Source organism: Callorhinus ursinus, unplaced genomic scaffold (genome assembly GCF_003265705.2).
Source record: "Callorhinus ursinus isolate GAN/ISIS: 27379988/994484 unplaced genomic scaffold, GSC_fseal_2.0 scaffold12, whole genome shotgun sequence".
NCBI lineage: Eukaryota > Metazoa > Chordata > Mammalia > Carnivora > Otariidae > Callorhinus > Callorhinus ursinus.
Genome location: NW_027397074.1, coordinates 25077155 through 25096191, shown reverse-complemented (window position 1 = coordinate 25096191; position 19037 = coordinate 25077155). Strand labels below are relative to the sequence as shown.

Sequence of the window (19037 nt, the reverse complement as noted above, 5' to 3'; positions counted from 1 at the left end):
GGTGGAAGACTAGAAGATTAGCTTTCAGATTCAGATTAAATACAAATGCTGGAAGGATAAAGAGCAAATTGAGGCTAGGGTTTTCTTTTAGGGAGAGGGAGAGGAATGTAATCAGGAAGGGACACACAGGGATGCAGACTCTTCTAAAAGTATATATTTTTTAATCTGAGAAATTGGCACATAGGTGTGTCCTCTACAGTGCTTTGATGGGGTTTTTTGTGTGGGGGTGGGGGAGGTTGTTTTTGCAGTACATTATTTTCTAAAAAGTCAGATATAGAAACCAGAAGGGGGACAGCTGTTAGCTGTTAACACTCCCAGAAAGGGAAGGTAATGATCCAGGTCTCTGGTGGTTTGCTGCCCCTCTCTCAAACCACTCTGATGCCAGTCAGTGATGTTCTGATTTTCATTCGTGCCATGTTTCTATCTCAACATTCATCTTTTAGGGTGTGGGCCCAAATGCAAAGAGACTCCTCTAGAACTGCTGTTTGTGATTGACAGCTCCGAAAGCGTAGGGCCAGAGAACTTTGAGATCATCAAAAGTCTTGTGAAGACTCTGTCCGACCAGGTTGCTCTGGACCTCACTACAGCCCGCATAGGCATCATCAACTACAGCCATAAGGTGGAGAAAGTTGCTCATCTGACTCAGTTCTCCAACAAGGACGACTTCAAGTTGGCTGTGGACAACATGCAGTATCTGGGGGAAGGCACCTACACAGCCTCAGCTCTCCATGAGGCCAACCACATGTTTGAAGCCGCAAGGCCAGGTGTAAAGAAGGTGGCCTTGGTCATCACTGATGGGCAGACTGATACCCGAGATGCAAAGAATCTGACGGAAGTGGTGAAGAAAGCCAGTGACATCAATGTGGAAATATTTGTGATTGGGGTAGTGAAGAAAAATGACCCCAACTTCGAAATGTTCCACAAAGAAATGAATCTCATTGCTACTGACCCAGATAGTGAGCACGTTTATCAGTTTGATGACTTCATTACCCTGCAAGGTAAGCCTCAGCGCCAGGGGAAAGGAATTTATGTTATTCTTCCAAGTACTGCATCGCTGGGTTATCCTGACCACAAATGGAAATCAGAAGGAGGCTAATGAGGCTTACGCCAACACTAAATTGAACACATAAACTCCAGAAGGCAAAAAACATTTAGCAGTCGTCCAGTTTAGAGAGTATAATCTCTTGTCTTTATTCATTTGGAATAAGTGCTGAGTTGGCCTTGGAGTTGATTAACTGGGCTATCTAAGGTCGAGCACACGGTTGAAAAGAAAGAGTAGGATCTGGGGTATTGCTAAGCCTAGTTAATGTTCGCAAAGTGACCTAAGCTGCATAAGAGATGCAGGAAGCCCCCAGCAAGGCAGAAAAGAACCATGGAACCAAAGTGAATTAAGAAGTGCATGATGAATGAAAAAAAGTTATGGTAATCTAGAGAGATGAGAAACCCAAGTAACGGGGATAATTCTCATCTCTTCTATTCTCCATTTGCTGCTCTTATAGACTATGAAACTAAGGAAGAATAAACAGGTTGATGTGGGGAGTTTATCTTAAAGTTCCACATTGCGGCTATTCATCCTACAGTCAGTGCTAATCTGGTGGGTTTCCCTTTGCTACTTTCCCCTGTCACACGAACTGATGTTGCCCAGAGAGGCATTCTAAGACACTGACACATCTGTGTTTAGAATGTGGTCAGTATTGCTTCACAGTGAAACACGTTCCAATTCTTTGGCACCTGAGAACTTGTGGCAGGAGTCACATCCAGCGAGCTTGTGAAGTAGGTGAAACGTATGCTTCACGTGTTTGCAGGCTTCCATTTGGCTCCATCATTCCTTGTCCATCCTTCCAGGAGTGGGGGCTGACGTGGCCTAGCACAGCCTCTCCTTGCCCTCATGCTGCTCCCCGCCTACTCTGGCTGCCAGCCCGGCTTGCCTGAAGGGTAGCATGCCCTGTCCAGAACCTTCCCACTTTCTATTTCCCCTTTCTCCAGGCCTTTCTTCTGTGGTTTCGTTTCCTGAACGCCCCGCAGGATGACTGGTGGGCTTATCGGACAGAGTCTCTCTCACTGGGCTGTTACTGTGTTAGACTGGCCAGATATATTACACATTTCAGAGACATTATACTTTAATAACTAAAGAGCTTTATCATCTTTTAGCCAAAGGAGTTAGTAATTCATTCCAGCTAATGAGGGATATATTTTTGGACTGGCTGGCCTTTTGCTCTCTCGGGAACCACAGGAACTGCCCATTATACTCTTTATGGGTGGGGACCCGCCCCTTCCACAGAGTAGTTCAGTTAACTGATGCTTTGGATAGCAAGGATTTAAGTGATTCTTTTGCCTCCATAGGCTGTTGTACATTATTAAGTCAAATTGAATTATTTTAGATGGCTTCTTCTAGATGATCCCCAAAATGCTTTAAAACTTAGTTCACCAAGCAGCTGACCTCAAGTGATGGGAAAGTGTCTGTTTATTTTAAGGAAAGCATGGAAGATCTCTTTAAACAGGCTTTGCCCCTACTATTCCCCTTTTCTACTTTTCTTTTAAAAGACACCCTGAAGCAAAAATTGTTTAAAAAAACATGTGAGGATTTTGATTCCTACCTCATTCAAATTTTGGGTTCACCGCCACTTCAACCTGGATTTGGGATATCAGGGGAAGAACTTGGTGAATCCACGCCAGAGCCTCAGAAAGAGATTTCGGAGTCTGTAAGTAACTGTCTTGCTTAATTTATGAGCTTAAAATTGTGTATTCTGTCTTACGTCAAAGACCGTCTTGGCCTGCACTGTCAAGAACCAACTGAGAGAAGTATATTTTCAAGTCCTTGGCTATAAATAGTAGTACTTTTGCCTTCAGATTTCTAGTTCTGAAATAGCTCTGGGGCTTGTGAGCATGAATATGAGATTTTTCAATATTTCCATATTTTATAAGTAATTATTTATTGAACGTTGCAAATAATACTTTTATAGTAGGCCCCAGCTACCACCAAATGAATTATGTACGCTAGAACAGATTAACACAGCACTATTTGAATCACCCACTTGCCATGCTCTACAGATCCTTTCATACAAGGTCACAACTCCCCCTCATCCATCTGGGTACATGCTCCCCACTTTGCACCCTCTCAAGTTTCTTCCAAGTGTGCACATTTTCCATATTCCTGCCATTTTCCATATTCCAAGCCATGTTCTTGCTCATTTAGCTTCCACCTCCTGTGCTCAGAGTGGAGACCGGCTGGGAGGCTATGCACGCATATGGTACAAGGTGGATGCTCTGTTTCAGAGCTCCTCAAATACACGTGCATGAGGGAACTGCCTCCCGAATGTATTAAGACAAATGTGACTATCCTCATAGCAAGCTTCTGGGCACTGACCTCAGATCAAGAGCAACAACTATTAGGTTCTTTTAGGTGAAAATTGGAAAGCCTCCCATAATTCCTGGTAAGGGAGTGCTGTGGTCTCTTCCCCACCAAGTTACAAGCCAAGCAGGTCTAGACTGATCTCTACTACACATACGGACATCCTCTGGCTAGCAGGTACGTGGGGGTTGTGCCCTTTTTCTCTAAGTTGTGCCCATTCCCTGAGGAAGTCCCTGCGCTGTCCTCTTATGAAAGAACATGAAAGATTCATTATGAGCAAGTGCAACAATAGTCTTGCATCAGGATTCAGTTCACTGTCTAGTTGGACTAAGGCCCTGAGAAACCTCCAGATCAGTAGTTGGGCCCAGGGCCATTCAGGAATCAGGCCTAGGTTGCCATTCCTACGGGGATAGACTGTAGGACTCACTGGATTTTTATATTCCGTTCAAAAAAGGGTAGTAAAGTCTCTAATATATTTTTATTTGATTAAATACTGACTGACTCCAAGATGGGTAATTCCAATTAGAGCAACAGAGTGCCCCTGGATTGTAGATTGAAATTCACCTATACATTTATACCACATGGTCTATATCAGGGGTCAGCAAACTCTTTCTGTAAAGGGCCACATAGTACTTTTTTTTTTTTTTTTTTTTTGGTTTTGCAGGTCATTTGATCTCTGTTGCAATTGTTCAGCTCTGCCTTTGAAGTGTAAAATCAGCCACAGCCAACACTTACCTGAACAAACATGGTTACATTCCGATAAAACTTGTTTCTAAAAACAAGTTTTTATGATGAAAGCTTGCATTTGGCCCATGGGGTTTGCCAATCCTGGTCTTCACTGAGCTTTTAAAGGTAAATTACAGACAGTAGAGTACACAGTTTATCTCCTCCGGAGCATGGAGTGCTCCTGGGGCCTTGCCTGCCTGTGTGACTTATCACTCTGCCCCTCTCCTACTCAATCCGTCCCTTCCTGAAGATTTCCTAGACAAGAGCAAACTCAGGTTTCATCTGGCAAGTGGCACTTAAACTCCGAGCTCTCCCTATAATCAGTGCATTCCATACCACGTACTGATCATTTACTACCATACCAGGGGGTGGCTCTTATGACACAGTTCCTGTCCAGGGGAAGTCCATGGCCCCTCAGGAAGATGGATGCATACAAGAATTAAGAACTTTAACAGCTGTGGATGAGGCACAAGAGATGTTGCAGTTAATTTCAGAGTCAAGGAAGGCTTTACAGGAGAGGTGGCAATGAGCTAAGTTTTAAGAATAAGTAGGAGTTTGTCATGACAAGAGTAAGGGGAAAGGTATTTCCAGCAGAGGGAACGTGTGGGCAAAGGGGGATTCCACAGGGCACAGCATTTCAAGACACTGGGAAAAGTTCAGTCTCACTGGAGCCTAAGGTAGGTGTAGCAGGATGGGGAATGCTACAGCTAGACAGTCACATGCTTCATGGGTCAAGTGAAGGAGCTTGAACTTCATATGTAGGCCAGGCAGCCAGGAGAAAGCAGAGGAGTTTGTAAAGCAAGGGTCATATGGTCATGTTTGGTTTGTGGGAGGAATAACCCTGTTGCTGTGCAAAGGATAAATAGGAGAACAGGAGACTGGGGCTGAGCTGTGAAGTCTTGCAAGAGTCCAGGAGGTCAGACTGAAAGCAGGCGTGGACTGGAAGCCATTTCTGGGGTAGAATGAACAGGATTTAGTGACTGGTTGGGTTGGAGTTTAGGGTTAGCCTAAGGTTAGCCAGCTGGGTTTCTAACTTGGATTTGGAGTGAACTGAAACACTGTCTGCTGAGCTGGAGACTAGAGGAGGCAGGCTGGGGGGTTTTGAAGGAAAATACTGAGCTTGCTTTGCACCAGATAAAGCGGAGTTGCCTGAGGGACCTCCAAGGCACTTAGGACATGGAATGAGGAACAGCATTGCCTCTGGTATAATGGCACAGAAAGTTAGAAGGTGCTGAGAGACGAGCAATGTTAACAGATTATGACAGATGGAGCATTCTAGGACCTATGGGGGGGGAGGGCGTAAGAAAAGTATATCCAAAATAGTTTGGATTTCGAACACCAAGAGCCACATAGAGTGAAACTGAGCCTCAGCTAGGTCTCATCAGGTGCCCTGAGATAGCAAAGCACGCAATGGACTTGAGCTTCCTGGATAGCCCTCATCTCTAGAGCTTTTCACCCTGGCTCCCTTCGCAGAAGCACCAAGGCAAGACTGAATTTTCAACAGTGAGTGTTCCTGATAGGTTTTAGTCTGAACAAACATGTATGCATTGATATTCACAGTTATCTCTGTCATACGTATATGTGACATACACACACAAATATGAAAGCATACTTATATACCCACCCTTTATCTAAAAGTATATATACAGTATCCAAACTTGTCAAGTGAATCTGTCCAAACTTTTCAATTCTCAGATTTTCCCCATTGCCCTAGGCAATACATCTCAGAAGTCCTATTTCCCTTACTGAGTCTCTCTTTCCTTTCTCTGTTGCCTCTATCACTCCTTACAGCATCTAGTGCTAGCCTTCCTTCTTCCTCTTCTTTCTGTTGAAATCTGTTCTTAGAGAAAAATCTAGTCATTTATCCTTTTGTGTGAAATCTAAGTCAAAGGGTTTCCACCTCCAAGAAAGACTTACATATTAAGCATTTTATCTTATTGTGGAATGAAGTTAAGGTACGCTCAACATCTGTGCACAGGTGTGTTCGAAATGCAGAGAGCAGACGGATTTCCCAGGTTCTACTAAATTCATAACTCCTCGGTAACCCCCTGCTCTGTTGCTCTTTCGGGCCAGTCTCGGGAAGCTAAACATGCACATCCATTCTACTCTGTTCCTCTCCTGAAATCACAGGATCATTTACACTTGCTTTGGAATGTGTTACATTTTACATTGTTAATTATTTATGTATATACCTCAACTCTCCTAATGGATTTAAATTCCTTGAGAATGTGATCTGTGTCTGATTAAGTTTTGTGTCCCACTCACAACTTAAAAATGTGCTTCATCTTTCACACAGTAGATGCTCAATAAATACTTAGTGACCAAATGAGTGCTATACCAAATGTTAGGCTAAAAAAGAAATCTAAAATTTTTCTTCAATGAAAGGCATCAATTATTCTGTTTAAAAAAAATCCTTACCTTTTATGGAACTAATAATGTTGGCACTCACGTTCCTTTATTCTTTCTGGGTTTAGCCAGTTAGGTTAAGATTTCCAAGATATAAATGGGAGCGGGGCAATAAAATCAAGTAAACATCATTTAGTCAGACTAACTGGTTATATCCAGTAATGGTCCATTAAGCAAATAATCATATTAATTTCCTGCATGAAATAACACTTTGTCATTCTAAATACATTAATAAAGTCATGTCAGCATACAGGTGGCTTATTCACCGGAACTAGTTTCTTGTAACAATATTCTAGGGTTTTTTTTTTTCCAGTTGAAAGAGTGGAAAAGAGGCCCTGTCTACCTTATCCGTAAAGCTTCTTTTTGTATTATGAAAATTTGTTCCCTGATTGCAAATAACTTAGATAACTGGCAGCAGAGATATATTCCTCTGGGTGGAAAGGAGGCTGTGGGATTTCTAGGCAGAGTGATTCCACAACAAGCCAGTGAAGGGCAGAGTCAGGCTAGTATGGGAAGGGTCCTTGGGGGTAGCTCTGCACCAGGTGGAGACATGTGGTGGAGGAAGCGGGAAGCTATGAGTCTTCTCCTTGCCTTTGTTATCACCGGGACGTGTAGTCCAGTGCTGGGAGGCTGGTCCCTCATTTCCGTGCAGGAAATGTACACCTTATTGATATAAATGTCAGGAAACGAACACAGCAGGCTGACTGCTGGCCGTCCCACCCTCTCTTTGTCCACCTTCTCATTTAGTGTGACCCTGTCCCTGCTCCCCCTGCCACCTGCCTCATTTCTCCCCTCCTATCATTATCGCTCAGCTGCTCCAAGGTCTCCATCTCGTTGTCACTCTTGCTGGCTCTCCCATGTCTCACCCTCCTTTCCCTGCAATATTTACTCATTCTTACTTCACCCCGAGATCCGTCTAGAGAAGGCCACTTCTGAAATTGGCTCCCCTGGCAATTTTTTTTTAAAAAACTAGGGCCCTGCGCAGGTTCTGACTTCATACTGGAATTGGATGTGTCCCTTCATCCTAAAACATGACCTTAGGCTCTATCCTCAATTCTGATGTGATACCTTTTAGTCTCCCACCTCTGCTCTGAGGCCCATTCCCTTCTGCCTCTTCCGAAACTCAGACCTTGCTTCACTGTAGTGCCATGATTTCCTTTCCTGCCAATATTTCTGACTCCTTCCCTATAGCTAGTAAATAGTCCTCAGACTCTCCCATCTAAAAAAAATCCTCTAGCTCTTAGTTCATGTCCCTCTTGCTTACTATCCTATCTCTATCTTTTTATAGTAAAATTATCCATAGGCCAGTCTCTGCTGTCTCTGCCTCTTTGTCAAACACACGCACACGCACACGCACACACGCACACACACACGCACGCGCACACACACGCGCGCGAACACGCACGCGCACGCACGCACACGCACACACGCACGCACGCGCGCACACACGCGCGCGCACACGCACACACACAAATCCTTTCACTCTCCTTCCCTCCCTCTCAACTTCCTCACTTCCGTTCACTTGGGAAAACCGCTGACGTCAGGCTACTGGCCTCCAATATGCCACTGAAACTCTGCTGGAAACATGACCAGCAATGCCCTAATTGCCACATCCCTGTTGCCACCCTCTTCTTTCCTCTTTTGCGGAGAACCCTATGCCACTCCTTTCTTTGGTTTGGAGAGCCCTCTTTCTGCTTGTCCCCCGCCCACCCACCTTAGCATTCTTCCTCAATGGTTTTTGGGGTTTCACTTTCTCTGTTTACTCCTTAAATATTAAACTCTTCACTTTTCTAAGACTGATCCTTAGCCGCCTTCTCTTATGTTAACAACTCTCCAATCTGCCTCCCCCGTCCAGACCTTTCTCCTGGGCCCCGGATTCACATTTTTGATCGTGAAGGTCTTATTCTGGGTGTTTTGCAGGCATTCACCATGGAATATATTCACAATGCAACCCTCCAGATTGCCTTCTCTAGGGGTATAGTCACACCAACCAGCCAGGCACCTGGCAAGAAACCTGGACTGTGTCGTTACTTTATCCTACTTTATCTTCCACACTTGTTGGTATTGTCTTCTTCGGTCTGTTCTCATCATCTCTCTATCCATGCCATCAACTCTTTTCTCCTCATCCATCCCTCTACCGTCTGGGATTGAGATCTGATCATTCCCTGTCTATATTAATATGGTCTTAAAATTCTTGTCCTATCTCGCTTTTCTACATCCTTTCCAGTTTATTCTTTACTTGGTGATAGCATCATTTCATTTATTTTTTTACTCTTAAAAATAACATCATTGAATTATTTCTCCTATATATAATTCCATTTTGGCTGAATTACCTTTAAAAAAACCTGTGTATAATACAATGGCATGTATTTTAACTACGTATTAAGCCTCCATGACAGTGCATTAGGAAATATAACAAAAACATTTGAGTACATGTATATTTTCTCCTAATGTCCTATTCAAGTAAAGCCTCCATGACAGTGCATTAGGAAATATAACAAAAACATTTGAGTACATGTATATTTTCTCCTAATGTCCTATTCAAGTAAAATTCTATAAGTTGCCCGGTCGTACTATACTCATTATTAAATGAAATATCCTATTCAAGGCCATAATCAATGCCTGTAAAACACATGGACTTTTCAAACTTTAAAAAAAAAAAAAAACTTGGGACTGAGACTACTGTTAGTTTAGATTCTCCACTGACAGGAAAACTAAGTTGATTTCCTGCAATCAGACCTAATTATTTGTAAGTGGCTTTGACTAAGCCACATATACAGATACGGTTATATTGATCAATATTATAATCTATTTGTTTATAAGATAAAATTAATACTCTCTCATTGTGGTGGTCAAAAAACCCTCAAATTCTTGATAAAACGCTGCATAACAACTAATATTAGTATTGCTTAGTGAAGTTGCTGTATAAGTATCACATATTGCTAATAATAGATTTATTACCCTTAGAACATAAGATACTTCTATCTTATGAAGGAGAAAAAAAAAACACTGCAGGTTGATCTAGAAGAAATATTCTGGACCTAGAAGTCAGGAAACTTGGCTTGTATTCTCAGTCCTGAAGCTAAATACTTTATTTCCTTGGCTCTGAAATATATATATATTTTAAGGGGTGGGGGAGGAGCAGAAGGAGAGGGAGAGAGAGAGAATTCTAAGCAGGCTCCACGCTCAGCAAAGAGCTGGATGTGGGGCTTCATCTCATGACCTCGATATCATGACCTGAGCCCAAATCGAGAGTCGGATGCTTACCTGCCTGAGCCACCCATTTCCCCCCAGTTTAATATTTTTTATTTTATTATTTCAGAGATTGGGATGCATCCATTTAGTGTGTTATGGTCTTTTTAAGAAGATCTTAAAAATTTATAGTGTATCTCACAGTGAATGACATCTTAGAAATGAAATTTGATAGCTGCCTGACGTTGGGTGAATCACCTATTTCTTGCGGTTTCTGTTCCCTCATTTGCAAAATAAGAAATTATTGCTAGACTCTTCTTTTTGTAAAAATATGTGATTAGAAAGAACAGTCAGAAACATTTACTGAGAGTGGCCAGAATGGAAGGCATTATACTAAATGGAAGAGAGGTTTTAACCAGAATAAAATCCTGTCGTCCACCCTCTCAGGCAGCTGCAGGCGATCAGGGGAGGCACACGGCCCACACTTCAGATGTCCCTAACAGTTCTCAGCAGCCTTTTGTTTTTAGGTTTAAGATTTATAAAAAGATCAGAGAATACATGTAACAAACATCCGAGTGCCCACCGCCTGACTAGTGTTCCCATTTGTTCAGCACTCTCGCTCAGACACAGTTCAAGTCCTTCCTTGTGTGTCCTTCAGTCTGATCCTGCTCCTCTCTGCAGAGCCAGTAACCGTCATGACTGTGGTGTGCATTCTGCCAGGCAAGTCTGGGGCGGCTTAAATCCCACTTTTAGAGATAGAAGTCATGTCAGGGTCTAATCTTTTATTTTAAAACAATGATATAAAACCTAAAGGAGTGGAATAATTAATCCGAAGTCCCCTCTCTCTTTCTCTCTCCCTCTAACACATTCTGAATTTTTCCAGTGGCTACTATTTGCTGTTCTATGCTATAAAGATTTTTTTTTTGTTAATTTTATTATGTTAGTCACCATACATCATTAGTTTTTGATGTGGTGATCCAGGATCCATTGTTTTCGTATAACACCCAGTGCTCCACGCAGAACGTGCCCTCCTTAATACCCGTCACCGGGCTAACCCATCCCCCCACCCCCTCCCCTCTAGAACCCTCAGTCTGTTTCTCAGAGTCCATCGTCTCTCATGGTTCGTCTCTCCCTCCAATTCCACCCCCTCTCATTTTTCCGTTCCTTCTCCTAGTGTTTAAAGATTTTTAAAAAGAAGACAAAAAGGAAAGAAAAAAGTGGTGAGGGGGAGGCAAGAGATGAAAATGAAGAAAACGTGGCATGGTTTAGCTTCTTTTATCAGGGAGGTGATAGTTACACGTGTGAAATCGGAAATGATAGAAAATAGTGTCGGAGTAAAGGCTAACTTCTCTATGATCAGGGCCAAGAAGAGGAGCATTAGGAGGTGCTCTGCACTGACCGGAAGGGAAGCATTAGGACTGACTGGGTTACTGGGCAAGGTCTTGCTGCTGGGGACCAACTTTTCCTGGGCCCTGGTGGGACAGCTGACTTTAAGGGCTTGCGGCTGAATGAAGAGGAAGGAATGAAAGGTCGTAGCTTGGTGTGCCGGGAGGAGTGACAGGCGAGGGTGTTCATGTGTGTGGGAAACAGGTTGTGGTTGGGCTGTGTACAGCAGTTGAAGAATTTCTCACCTATCAAACTAGTAATTATCCCTTTTTCCAATCATAATAGCTAGTAAATGGCGATCCTTTAAGAAAATATACTCACTGGTGAGAATGGAAATTGTAAGACTTTTCTGGAGAAGACTTTGTCTCAGAAGCCTCGAATGTGTGTGTTCTTTTTTTTTTTTTTCTTAGATTTTATTTATTTATTTGTCAGAGAGAGAGAGAGCATGAGCAGGGGGAGCGGCAGAGGGGGAAGCAGACCCCCCGCTGAGCAGGGAGCCCGATGTGGGACTTGATCCCAGGACCCTGGGATCATGACCTGAGCTGAAGCAAATGCTTAACTGACTGAGCCACCCAGGAGTCCCAAGAATATGCGTGTTCCTTAATCCAGGGATCAGCCATGTGGTTTCCAGCAGGAAAAAAAAAGCAAATAAATGTTTAAAAAAGGGTATTGTTGTTATGTATTTAAATATAGTCATGTAATTAAATGGTATTTTACGGTCACAGTAAAATATATGGAACCATAATATATTAAATTTTTAAAAACATAAAAACCCAACACTACAGCATATTTTTCATTTAAAATATGCACATAGGAAAACAAACTGAGGTAAAAGTACACCTGAATATCAACAATGATTATTTCTGGGAGGTGGAATCCCTTGTGATTTTTATTTTCTTCTTGTTGCTTGTCCAGATTTTCTAAATTCCCTTCAATGAATGTTTCTGTAACAAGAAAATTATAAAAATGGCAAACTGTGGTAATTATGCATTTGTTTAAATAATCTGAGATCTCCTGGAACCAAAAGATAAAATTATTCTCATTTATGAAAAAAAAAATTATTTTCACTTATTCTAGAACCTGAGGTAGCAATAGTAGTCAAAATTCTCAAATGAGAGACACCTGGGTGACTCGGTTGGGCAGATGCCTTCGGCTCGGGTCATGATCCCAGGGTCCTGGGATAGAGCCCCTCATCGGGCTCCTTGTTTGGTGGGGAGCCTGCTTCTCCCAATTGCTGCTACTCTGCCTGCTTGTGTTCTCTCTCTCTGTCAAATAAATAAACAACTAAATCTTTAAAAAAAATTCTCGAATGATGTGGTGATTGAGGAAGAAAACACACACTCCTAAACTTACAAGAGGTCAAGAATAACTTATGAGGCCTTAAGGCTTGAACAAGGTAATGATTTAAAGGCCAAGTTTATTCCTTGAAGAAAACTGCTGTCCGGTGCACTTCTTCAAAGGAATTTTCTCATCTGACAGATAGGATATCTGAAGTGTAACCTAATAGCTGTTGGCTTTTTTATCTTTGATAAACTACTCTTTGGTCGGGCTTTTAACTTATTTTTTCCTTAACAAAATATGTGCAAACAAAGCAAAACCAAAAAACGGTCTTTCTTAAAACAGGCATTTCTCAAATTTTATGACTAGCTTGCCAATGATTTGGGGGAAGTTCTTTCTTTAATCATTTGGAGCTTTAGATTCCCCTATAGGAAATGAAGTACTCACAAAATTTTCCTTTAGCCTTAAACTTTAGTTCAATGATGATAACAGAAGCTCCCATTCAAATCGATGTATGTACACACAAGATCATTCTCAAAGACAGATGAATGCCAAGTGGCCCACAGTTTTACCTCCATTTGTCCCAAAAGTTGTGTTTTGGGGCTAGTGAAAAGTCATGATTGTATTTGAATTGAGTGCCTTTTCTATCAGTCTGATGACCAGGCTAGTCCCAATGGAAATGTTTACATTAACTGGTAGTCCTTTAATCACTGTAAAAATATACACACAAAAGTAACAGAATTGATTAGCTATTCCCTGTGTGTGTGTGTTTGTGTATGTGTGTGTGTTTGTGTGTATGTGTGTGTGTTTATGTGTGTTTGTATGTGCGTGTTTGTGTGTGTATGTGCGTGTATATGTTTGTATGTGCGTGTGTGTTTGTGTGTGTGTGTGTTTCCGTGTGTTTGTGTGTGTGTTTCCGTGTGTGTGTGTGTGTGTGTGTGTACACAGAATCAAAGTAGAACAGCTGAGACAGCGGAGAGCTGCTAATGATGACCGCTGGCTCTGGTCACAGGATGATAGGAACTACAGGTAAGAAGCATCAAAAATGACTTTACTTAGCTCACACATTTGCCTGTTTCAATAAATAAACAAAAAGAAAAACAAAAAAGAGGGCCTGAAAGGATAAATGACCATCCTGTGCCAAAACCAAGTTAAATGACTGATTCAATTCCCTGTAGCTGGGATCCAAGGGAAAAAAAGTAAAAGAACTTAATCGGTCCCATAAAAGATTGACCTTGCTCCTGGCAATGGTAATCAAGGATAACTGACGTGACTTTTTTTTCTTCTGAAGCAAAATACCTTTTCTTCCTTGTCTCATTACATATCATAAATTTAGATAAAACATGGAGAGTCCAGAAAACTTGCTTTTGAAATTATATCCCTTTGTTCATTAGCTAACAAACATTTCTAGAACTTCTTAGAAGCTAAGCATCCTGCACCATTGGCATTTGCTGGGGTCCAGATAATAGGATGAGATGAAAAGTGATTGCTACTATTTTTATTTCAGCTGTCTTATTGTCCTCTGCCACCCCCATTCCCAATCTCAAAATCGACTGAGAGTTTGTTGTAGATATTTTAGAATATATTGTTAATTTCTCTAGTGTTAAGAAATGGAGAGGAAAAGGCTATTTTAAAAAAAGTTCAAAGAAACTCGTGGTTATTTCCCCTCCTCAAGCCAGTGACCATGAAAAGAATGAAGATTAACTCCTCCTAAGCTCACACCTTTCCTGCCCCGCATGTGGATCTTTCTGGAAGGCCCAGCACAAAAGCATCCATGCCTGGCAGTGGGAAAGTCCATAACTTAGGTACTCGGGGATGCATGACATAGAAGAGGGGCATCATTTCTTGAGCTTTGATTGAAATAATACTGGAGAGTTGGGGAGAAGAAGCAATGCTGAATTTTTCCTTAAATGTTTCCCAAAGCAAACTAGCTTTTCTGACTTGATATCACCAGAAACAAAAATGTGAGTGTTTTGTGTAGGTCAGTGTCACTGGAGCCCAGGACAAAGAGAATGAGCCTCCAGAGCCTAGCTGGGCTGACCACCTGACCACCAGTCCTTCACCTGAGGCTGCTACCACGGAGGGGCCATTGCTTGGCCACCCTGAGGATGGGGCAGAGGGTCTGGAAACCAGAATTCCAAGTCCCGTTATGGACTTACAGCCAGAAAAGCTGGTGCACAAAGGTAGGAGACACCTGCCAATCAGCTGCTGCGTCTACAATGTCAAAGCACAGAAAGGGTGGGCTCTAAAATCTCATTCAGAAAGAACAGGTTTTGGGGGCGCCTGGGTGGCTCAGTCATTAAGCATCTGCCTTCAGTTCAGGTCATGATCCCAGGGTCCTGGGATCGAGCCCCGCATCAGGCTCCCTGCTCCGCGGGAAGCCTGCTTCTCCCTCTCCCACTCCCCCTGCTTGTGTTCCCTCTCTCGCTGTGTCTCTCTCTGTCAAATAAATAAATAAATAAATCTAAAAAAAAAAAAAAAAGAACATGTTTTGACCCTAAACAGGGAAGACAAAAGACACTTTTCACTATTATATGTCAAATTAGAAAACTGGCTATAGAACAAATTTGGTCCATAAAAAATTTTAAGGTTCTTATAATGTTTATTGCTTTTTAAAATGTAAATGCCTTTAGAGAAGACTGTGTTCTCATTTTCCCATAGCCCCTACCACTCCCTATTGTCTTATATGTGACCTTGACACATGTAGACATTTGAATTTTTGACCCTTAGATTGTAGAGGAGAAAAAAGCAAGAATCTAGATTCCTCCTCATCAACATATTTTCTATGGAGTTACTATCTATAGAAATCAATCATTATATACAGAGTTTCTGAAGGACATGCCAGAGAGACAAGATCCTTGCCAAAAAGAAGCTCTGAGATTGGCTTGACAAGTTACACAATATACAATATTTACTTATTGTTTTAAGAGTGGAGATAGTGAAAGTCTACTACTCCTTTCCAGTTGGTCTAAGGAGTCCTCAGAGAAGAGGTAGATTTGGAGGTTAGTTTCAGGAAAAAAGGAATCGAGACATGCTCCCTATCTGGGGAAATGATTCTGGGAGATGGAGAGAAGGCTTGTTTCGTTTGAGAAATGAAGCTTGTGGCATATAAACTGTCTCACAGAACACAAGTCTCAGGCAGCAAGTACCTGTTTGGTTGTGGCTTTTCTCACCTTGGAATCACTTCTTCAGGTAAGGAATACTAATCAAGGCACTAAGGAGAACCACAAAATAAAAAGGGACTAAATGAATGGCTTTATTATGGTAGTTCTCCTTTGTCTTTTTTTTTCTTTACAGTGGAAGTGTTTCTTTTATATATATATATTTTATTTATTTATTCATGAGAGACAGAGGGAGAAAGAGAGAGAGAGAGAGAGAAGCAGAGGGAGAAGCAGGCTCCCAAGGAGCAGGGAGTCTGATGCGGAACTCGATCCCAGGACCCTGGGGTCATGACCTGAGCCGAAGGCAGACGCTTAACAATCTGAGCCACCCAGGCGCCCTACAGTGGAAGTGTTTCTAAAATTTATTCATAAATGGACATTAAAAGCTCATGTTTTTATTGTCCTGCAAGAACTGCTCTTTTTAAAGATTATTATTATTTTTTTTTTTTTAGAGAGAGAGAGAGAGCGCGCGCGGAGGGGGGCAGAGGGAGAGGGAGAATCTTAAGCAGGCTTCCTGCTGAGCGCAGAGCCCCACAATGGGGCTCCATCTCACGACCCTGAGATCAGGACCTGAGCCGAAACCAAGAATTGGACCCTTAACCAACTGAGTCACTCAGGCGCCGCAGGAACTGCTCTTTTTAAAAGAAAATTGTGATATAAAGAGAGCCCTTCATTTTATTTTATTTATTTATTTTTTGGTAACTTAAAAGGATTTTCCTTTTTTAGTAGGCACAATTACATGTGATCACAGTGGCACTTTCTAGGAACACACTGGGAAGAAATGTGTACAGAAGGCTGAGATCATCTTTATTCCAATGTTAATCTGATTTTAAATCAAGTCCAAAGTAAATGATGAAGTCCTATTTTTCCCTTGTCAACTAATCCCCACAAGGGCATTAGCCAATGAGGGCTCACAGTGCTATACTTTCTGGGAAATAAGCCCTTTTAATAAGGTTTCATGAAGATCAAAAACTTTTATGTTTTCAAAGGCGTATCTAATGGTGGAGTTGCAGGTAGTGGAGGAAGTATTTTAGGTACCAGGGAACCCTTCTTTACCTTGGAACCAAATTTTCGTAGTTGGCATGTTAGGGTACATGGAGAATAAACTTTGTAAAGCTCTTACTTTTCATGTTTTCAGGGAAAGCAAAACCTATAATAACACATTTTCCTTTTCTCACTCTAGATCCTAGATGCTTGGAAGCCCTAAAGCCAGGAAACTGTGGCGAATACGTGGTTCGATGGTATTATGACAAACAGGTCAACTCCTGTGCCCGCTTTTGGTTCAGCGGCTGTAATGGCTCAGGAAATAGATTCAACAGTGAACACGAATGTCAAGAAATCTGCGTTCAAGGATGAGTAAGTGAATCAACCCCTAGTGAGTCAAGGCTGCATCTCTATCAGCAAACCTAGAAAGAACCTCTATAATTTCAACATATTCACCCAATACAAATAAAACACCATATTTGAGTATATACTGAGTACTTATAATTTATAAACATAGGTGAATCCTTATAACCACCCTAGGATGTAGGTATTAACTATTGCTATTGGCGAAGAAGCGGAGGCTCTGAGAAGTTCAGGGACTCCTGAACAGTTACCCAACTGAAAAGTGGGTTTGAGTCAGGGATATGTAACCTCAAAGCACAGGCTCTAGCTACATCACAGCTTGCAATGTGCTTCTGATCGACATTAATTCTTACTCTACGCATTACGTTGGATTAAACTCCTGTCCTGTCCCAACCCCCAGTCCCTCTCACTGGCCTCAGTCCCCAACCCCCTTACAGCCCTGCCTGCAGCAAAAGGGAGATGGTAGGGAAGGACTGGATTTGGGGAATTAGAAGGGATGGGGGGGGGAGCATGTCTGTGCATAGCAGGTGGCGAGATAAGAAAGACATCCTATTTGGGGGAAACCCAGAAAGATGGTGATTCTGGGAGATGAGAGGCACCAGAATAGGAGTGAGGTGCTGAGGGGAGTTAGATTTTCGCCTTGCTAGCTCTGAAAGTGATTGAGAAACCAATCTGAATGAAAATTACTTAACTCAAATTTTCTAACAATTGTCACTCCCCAGTCCAACATGTTTGCTAACAAGGGCTTTGTTGTGTGTTTAAACTCTGTATTTGAGACAAAATTCATAATTTAAACAAATGAATTCTTTCCACCCTTCCTTTAAAATATGTAAGTGGGACTTTCAATTGTAGGGGGCTCCTTGCAGCCCACATCCACTCTTGAACAGGGTATTTTAAAGACAAGACTTCCACTGAAAAACGAGCCACCATATTGAAATACAATCCAACAGAGTAATAGAGAATTGGCTCCGTCACTTTATGATAATTTTGCGACATCCGCCTAGGAAGATCATTAGTTCTGAACTGTGCTCAGACAGCATTTGTATATATCATCTTCAACACACTTTTTTTTTCTTTCAGGCCTATGACCCTCATTCAAGTTTGGCAGCATAAAACAGGGCACTCGAGGAAGAGGGAGCTGGAGCAACAACCATCTGAACAAAAACAATTTTGTATGGTTTAATTAAAATTTTGTTAGGCAATATTTGGTACCACAAAAGAATATATGCAATATACCTGTAAGCTACCAGAAATGATGATAAGATAAACACAAGTGAACATATCATACTGACAATTCACCAAACACAATCAATTCTGTTGAAGTTTCCTGTGTGGACTTCTCCAATCCCAGCCCCCTGTTTCCTGCCAGGGATAACCCATCTTGAATTTTGTGTTTACCATTTTACTTTGCTATTGGGTTTTTATATGTAATTTTACATGTAAAATCACATATATATCTATGTAGCTTTACACAATACATAGCCTTGCTTATTTTCGAGCTTTATAAAAATGGAGTCCTATTTTCATCTTCTGCAACTTGCTATTATCAATGTTATAATTAATCCGTATGTTCTACCATATCTAAATGTATTCCTAAATAACTTATTATTTAGCTTTTTTTGAACTTTAGAAAATTTGTTTCATAATATGTAATTCTTTGCAACTTGGTGTGTCATTACATTATAATTCAACTTATTATTTAGCTTTTTTGAACTTTAGAAAATTTGTTTCATAATATGTAATTCTTTGCAACTTGGTGTGTCATTACATTATAATTCTTACATGTCCATTTACTTTCAAAGTTGTATATTTGTGTGACTATATCACAACATATTTAACCGTTGCCTTGTCTATCATTTAAATTGTTTCTATTTAATTTTCTCCCTCTGATCCATCAGTGTTGCTATGAATGCTCTTAAGCAGTTTTGGGTGCATGTGTACCAGTGTTTTTCCAGGATATATACCCTAAAGTGGAATTGTAGGGTTGCGGGCCATATAAACGTTCAAAGCTAGTATATTATACCAATTTTTTTCCCAGACTGTTTGAACCAATTCATTACAAAGTTCCACCAGTCGTGTGTAAGTTTCCATTGTTTGATATTCTTGTCAACACTTCGTATTGTCAGACTTCTTCATTTTGCTAATAGTGGGTGAAAATGGTATCTTATTTTAAACTGACCTTCTCTGGT

The 19037-nt window shown here is 41.4% G+C and overlaps 1 protein-coding gene across 1 annotated transcript in view; it reads left to right on the top strand.

Annotated features, from left to right (window-relative positions):
* COL28A1 (collagen type XXVIII alpha 1 chain) overlaps positions 1 to 18531 on the top strand; it is a 162968-nt gene extending 144437 nt beyond the window's left edge. Inside the window, exons 32-36 of the mRNA XM_073898860.1 lie at positions 444 to 998; positions 2545 to 2702; positions 14322 to 14523; positions 16685 to 16857; positions 17929 to 18531. Of these exons, the coding sequence (XP_073754961.1) occupies positions 444 to 998; positions 2545 to 2702; positions 14322 to 14523; positions 16685 to 16857 (1088 nt within the window). The 3' untranslated portion in view covers positions 17929 to 18531. The remainder of the gene's footprint in view (positions 1 to 443; positions 999 to 2544; positions 2703 to 14321; positions 14524 to 16684; positions 16858 to 17928) is intronic.
* Positions 18532 to 19037: the final 506 nt, after the last annotated feature.